General features: G+C 38.9%; 1 protein-coding gene across 1 annotated transcript; it reads left to right on the forward strand.

The window, feature by feature from the left end:
* Positions 1–2,604, forward strand: LOC134221148 (uncharacterized). The gene is made up of 2 exons (XM_062700336.1): positions 1–403; positions 473–2,604. Exons 1-2 carry the CDS (start codon positions 1–3, stop codon positions 1,123–1,125), a joined length of 1,056 nt encoding a protein of 351 aa, XP_062556320.1. The 3' UTR covers positions 1,126–2,604.
* Positions 2,605–6,454: the final 3,850 nt, after the last annotated feature.

Genomic DNA, 6,454 nt, shown 5'->3' on the forward strand with positions numbered 1-6,454 from the left:
ATGGCTTCCCAAAAAGACGTTCCCTTGGCGGAAGCTCTGGATAAGGAGTTAGAAAACATCTTCCAATCAATAAGCAGTTTAGAATTATCGGAAGGCGAAATCTATCAGTTATTCGGTCCTTTGAGGTGGTATATTTTTCGGAACAGATTCCTGAAATCGGCAAAAGTGGTGGTAATGGTTACGATTGCTGTATTAGCGGTATACTATATATCGTTTTTAAACTGGAACGCTTCTGCTGTTGGTAGGCTGGTGATGATCCAGTTATTACCGTACTGGAATTGGAGACCGCTGTATAAGGAACACTGTTTGATTAAGAACTTTCCGGTAAATGTACAGAAGCAAAGCATGTCTCGGGTTTCATATTCATTCTCTATTGACGAATGCGCGGTGTGCGAAAACATTGGTAAGAATTCCATCGAATGTGATATTTGAGAAAGAAAAGATTTGAATTCATTTAAATGGTTTATTGTAGATTCAATATCAAAGCTTGAAGCAATTACCTTCGACTATCTAAACGAGCAGCATTTGTTGAGAAGTTTACCAGCTGTTATCACGGATTCACATCATCAGTGGAAAAATGCAAGCTACAAGAATTTAACTAGTTTTGTGGAGCGAATTGAACCATTACTATTAGCTAGGCCGTGCAATGTACAAACAAATTTAATATTCGACGTGAATTCACCTAAAAAATATGAAAACACCATGACCGATCTCTATGATATGTTGCTGAACGTCCGTGGAAACGACTCGTGGTTCCTGCATTTTCGAAACTGTGAACTGAACACCGTTAAACAAACGCGATTGCTGATTGGAAAACCTTACTTCTATCCAGCCCATCTGGAGATGCCGTACACAACGTGGATTTTGATGTCGAACAATTATCGGAAGGCATCACCGAAGACGTTGAACTTGGATGGGCTTACGATAGTTATGCAGGTTACAGGAGTAATCGGTATCACCTTGCAGGCGAAAGAACCATGCGATCGGACTTGTGGTTCGCTGACAGCGGATATACGCGAGGGAGAGTCGTTGATTTTCTCCACAAAACTCTGGACGATGAAATATTTGCCAGCATACTCAAATGAAACATCTATAAGCTTCGTGACGGAGACGTATCAAAGTTGAATACATGCATAATAATTGTAGCATATGTAAAATCTGAATAAATGTAGTTGGTCATTAAATCGGAATTAATCTTATTTTTCATATTTTTTTACTGAATTTGGAAAAAATGTGAGCTTGCTCTCTACACTCAGAATAATTAGTACGTAATACATGGTTGTGCACTAGTAAGCTGTAAACAGCTAACTACGCACAAGTGATTCTTTCGTTCGGCTTTTGCATCATTTTGCGCAAATGAAGTGAAATAAGTATATGTGCGGGCTACGGGTATATGTGGGGCCCTCCTTGGCCGTGCGGTAGGACGCGCGGCTACAAAGCAAAACCACGCTGAGGGTGGCTGGGTTCGATTCCCGGTGCCGGTCTAGGCAATTTTCGGATTGAAAATTGTCTCGCTTCCCTGGGCATAAAAGTATCATCGTGTTAGCCTCATGATATACGAATGCAAAAATGGTAACTTGGCTTAGAAATCTCGCAGTTAATAACACTAAGCTGCGAAGCGACTCTGTCCCAGTTTGGGGATGTAATGCCAATAAGAAGAAGAAGAAGAAGAAGAAGAAGATATGTGCGGCTAAACATATTGGACTAATTTGTATTAAATGCATTCTGGGTTAGGGGATGCTTACCCGATCAGCAATGCATAACAAAATTATAACAAGGGGAGATATTTATTTCAGAAAAATATTGTTACAAAATGTGTTATAAATTTGGCTGGTTAGTTGTTAAAATAACAAAAAATATATCAAAAATTCCTCTAGCCGTAACACAATTTAATCAGAGGTTGATACCTTCATATCAATATTATAACAAACGTTGACATAAATATCCTGTAAAAATTCTACCTTCAATGTAACTGCCTACATCACGTATGAAAATGTGGTACTCTTCAACGACGGATTTCCATCCATAATGTTGGCAATTAACTTTGTACTAGCTGTTAATATCGAACATAGATTTAAGTTATACTAAAGGTAATTATGTCCGCTTTTTCCAATATCTACAAAAAATGTAGGCAATTATTTTTTGTAAAAATATATATAACTAAGGTTGTATTAATTTTGATATGAAATAAACCTGGTCGAAGACCCATTTTTATCGAATTATCTAAATATAACACACGTTGTTTTGAAGAACAACCATTGATAGAATTGAGTTATAATTTTGTTATGCATTGCTGATCGGGTATGTGCTTATTTTTTCCGATGAATATATGTGGATTATCTTCAGTGTCAGAAGTTTTTTTAGCTGACAACTATTCTATACTATTTGGATTTTATATTTTTTTTATAGTTTTATCAAGGCATTGTATAATATTTAGGATTTTGAGAAAGTTTTATGGTGCACCGTGGGTAATAGAAAGGATCTTGAAAATGCCATCATAAAACTTCCTCAAAGCTATATGGTTTCTAATTGGGAAAAAGCTCTTGTTGAACAATGTTCCATAAAATTAAAAAAAGGTAGAAAAAAAAAAAACAAAATTAAAACTAGATATCGATCTGAGACAATTTTCCTCAAAATACTTTTTCTGCTCTAATTAAGAGTCAGAAACCAATCTCCCAACTACTGGGTATAACACACAGTCATATTCATTCAGTTTCTGTCAGATGGTTCTGCTTAAGGTGACACGGGAAGCACTAACAATCATCAAATCTTCATCATTGAATGCTTAACTTTTTTTCTACAACAAATATGATTTTGAAAAAGTATCACCGGCGCGTGTTTACTCGTAATCTACATGCTGATACATTTACAGTTACATCAAACAACTAAAAACCGAAATACGCCGCTCCAAAGTTGCGAGGTGATAATGCTAGAAAGAGACGAAAGATAGGAAAAATAACACGCTGTTTAGTGCCTTCCCGAATCACCTTAAAGGCATTCTGTAGTACGTTTTGAAAAAAAGGTGTGAAAAAATACTAGCAAGTTATTTTTTTTATAGAATAGATTAAATTCCAAAACTTTTGGATGCGAACCAACGCTGCAATTCGTTTAACTTTTAGTTCAAATTTGAAGCGCGTGAATTATATCCTACTTTGTCACAAACAATAATCGACAAAGTGATCGTGGCATGTAAAACTACACGATTAAAGTGCAATGCCATTTTCATTCTCCAATGCATCCATCATAAATTTCATTGATATGGAGATACCGAAAAAAAATCACAGACTAGAGTGCGCAAATTACAGAGGGATCACTCTTCTGAACTTGGCGTACAAAATCCTGCCGCGTATCCTGTTTAACAGACTGAGACCGCTTGAGAGGTCCTTCGTCGGCGAATACCAGGCAGGTTTTCGTCAACGACGTTTTTCGGCCGATCAACGACGGATCAGATGTTTAGCCTGCGGATGATCCTTGATAAATTCCGGGAGTACAACTTGCAGACTCACCATCTATTCATTGATTTCAAACCAGCGTACGATTCACTGAAAAGAAATGAGTTGTGGTCCGAACATGGTTTTCCGGCGAAACTGATTCGACTGATACGAGCAACGCAAGATTGCTCGAAATCAAGTATTCGGATTGCAGACGAAGTGTCAACCTCGTTTGTGACCTTAGACGGATTGAAGCAGGGTGATGCACTTTCGAATTTATTGTTCCACATTGCACTCGAAGGCATTATTATGAAATCTGGCGTGCAGAGGAACGGCACTATCATCCCATGGTCGCATATGTTCCTTGGATTTGCGGACGACATCGACCTTATTGGAATCGATCGCAGGGCAGTAGTGGAGTCTTTTGTCTCACTGAAGAGGAAGGCGGCGAGGATAAGCTTAACCATTAACTCCACCAATACAAAGTACATGGGGGCAGGTACAGATAGGGGAAGACCCAGTGGTGTTGGTGCTGAGGTACTGCTTGATGGGGAAGTGTTTGAAGTTGTTGAAGAATTTGTTTGCCTTGGCACTCTTGTAAGAAGCGACAACAACGTTCCCGTGAAGTGAAAAGACGTATTACTGCCGAATAGGGCCTTCTACGGATTATGAAACCAGGTTAGGTCCCGCAACATGCAGACGAAAACGAAATTTGCCCTTATGTATACTCTGATTCTACCAGTGGCCCTTTATTAACATGAAGCATGGACATTAAAAGAGGCCGACCGGAGAGCTTTCGGGGTTTTCGAGCGAAAAGTGCTGCGTACAGTACTTAGAGGAGAACTAGAGAGTGGTGTGTGGCGCAGACGCATGAATCATGAGCTGTATCAAGTATACAAAAAAGAAAATATTGTGAATCGTATAAAATACGACTGACTTCAGTGGGCTGGTCACTTAGTGCGAATATCGGGAGAAAGAAGATTATTGAGCTCTACAATACGCCAGTTATAGGTGTATCGACGCTGTAGCCAACCAGGAATCCAGGTAGGTATGGGATACTGTTCAATTTGGTTGAAACTTAAATCAGAAAGCCTCTCTGGAACGGGCATCTTGCGTTTAATAAATAGTTTTATGTCCGCCTTGGTGAAAGATTGTAGAACTGTTGATTGTATATGTAAGGGGCCCCACACACGCTCCGACGTGTTATACAACTTTGGCTCCGCCTCCAGGAAATTTGGTTAAGTCGGAGTGAAGTCGGACCGTCTGTGGGCAAGTTGTATGACTGTTTGATAGTACAACTTGCCCACAGACGGTCGGACTTCACTCCGACCTAACCAAATTACCTGGGGGCGGAGTCAAAGTTGTACAACATGTCGGAGCGTGTATGGGGCCCCTAATGTTCAAGCACAAGTCTTTAAGTGTGCTTCTAGTGCATTATATTTTTTTTTACTTGGAAAATGATGACTTTTGTCTTTCTCGGGTTTTCCTTTGAAGGTTTTTGACGTGTACTTCGTCTAAGGGGAAAATACGTTTACGAAAAAAAGGTCAGATTTTGTAAGAGAAAAATACCATTATTCCACGGAATTTTTGTTTTCAAGGTTTTCATTTCGATCGCTCGGAATCTATCCAGCAATGATTACAAAGAAAAGTCGAAGTCCTGAGTAAATCATGTCCTTGAAAAAAATCTGATAACTGTTTTAAATGGTACTTAAGATTTGGTGAATAGTTTCGATTTACGAGCTCTAGACCATTTTTTTTTCGGGTGTACCACTGCGACCAATTATTAGATCTATTGTAGCGTTACCCATATGCTTAGTGTTTAAGTGCATGTCGAATTACTCCAGTGCTATTGAGAAGCAATGCAGTATCGGTTTCGATACAGTTGTTGTTTTGTTTTCTCAAGACCACAATGACAAGGTCCCGCTATTTAGACCCTTCATAGAGAGCAATCCCATTGAAGGCGCGCCCTTCAAATCAATCATTTCTTGAGAAAACAGAACCGTAATACTGTTTTTGGCCATGCATCGGAGCCCTAGCCACATCCTTGTCTTGCTTCTAGAATATCACCAGTGAAACTCTTAAAACCCGGGATTTAGCTCTGTCTACAAGACCATTTCAAGCAAGAGAATTTGTTCAGTAATAAGAACTTCCATGTGTTCCTCTCACTACCATTGTTCAACAGTTCAAGAAGAGTTAGTACGTATTTAAACCCCTAACTCGATTTTTCCAGCAGTCAGTTCAGCCTAGGACCGGGTACCGAGGTTTTTTAACTAATTGCTTGAAAAGTTGTTTCCGCTGCATACAGTTTAGCCTCAAACAAGGGGAATTCGAGTCTTTCAACTGTCTGCAAGGTAACATTAATTATGTTTTATTTCTGAGACTGCTGTTGGTAGCGACGACTAAATACGATGAATCCTTAATTACCACAACTTATTGCCCTAGCTAGAAAAATGGATTAGGCTAGGGCTCTGTTTGGTAGATCTTACACCGCAACACACTACGTCAAAGTGATCTATCGTGTTACGGGAAAGCTCTAAACTATATACCTCAATTGATTTACCATTTCTCAATTATGCACTATAAATCTAAATGTTTGATTACCATCTGGTTTTTCGGGTTTTTCTTTGAATTATTTAGTTAGGATATTTTCAAAGATGTTGGTAATGGAAGACATACGATCAAAAATACGAGCGAAAAAATCGCGTAAACAGATGTCTGTATACATTAGACGCTATAAAGCAACACTCCTTGGCATGTCGATGACGATGTAGGTATTATCAGTCTACTAGTTGCATGGATGAACCTGATAAATAGAAGAGGTCATGTTATAATTTCGTTAAATATTACCATTGAGTTTTATCCCATTTAATTCCTGTACTTGATACAGCAGTTTACAGAAGAACAATAAGCACACCTCATCAAGCGGTTATGATACGCGACTCCACAGGAAACGGACGTGGAACAGATCATTGTGGATATGAAGACAACAATTGCAAGAAACATTGAACTACTGCACCAGAATT

Source organism: Armigeres subalbatus, chromosome 3 (assembly GCF_024139115.2).
Source record: "Armigeres subalbatus isolate Guangzhou_Male chromosome 3, GZ_Asu_2, whole genome shotgun sequence".
In the NCBI taxonomy this organism is placed as follows: Eukaryota; Metazoa; Arthropoda; class Insecta; order Diptera; family Culicidae; genus Armigeres; species Armigeres subalbatus.

What these genes read in the sequence shown, in the direction of transcription:
- LOC134221148 (XM_062700336.1), top strand. Translation starts at nt 1, where the DNA reads ATGGCTTCCCAAAAAGACGTTCCCTTGGCGGAAGCTCTGGATAAGGAG. An exon ending in CGCGGTGTGCGAAAACATTG is followed by an intron (nt 404 to 472) that starts GTAAGAATTCCA and finishes GGTTTATTGTAG; the next exon opens with ATTCAATATCAAAGCTTGAA.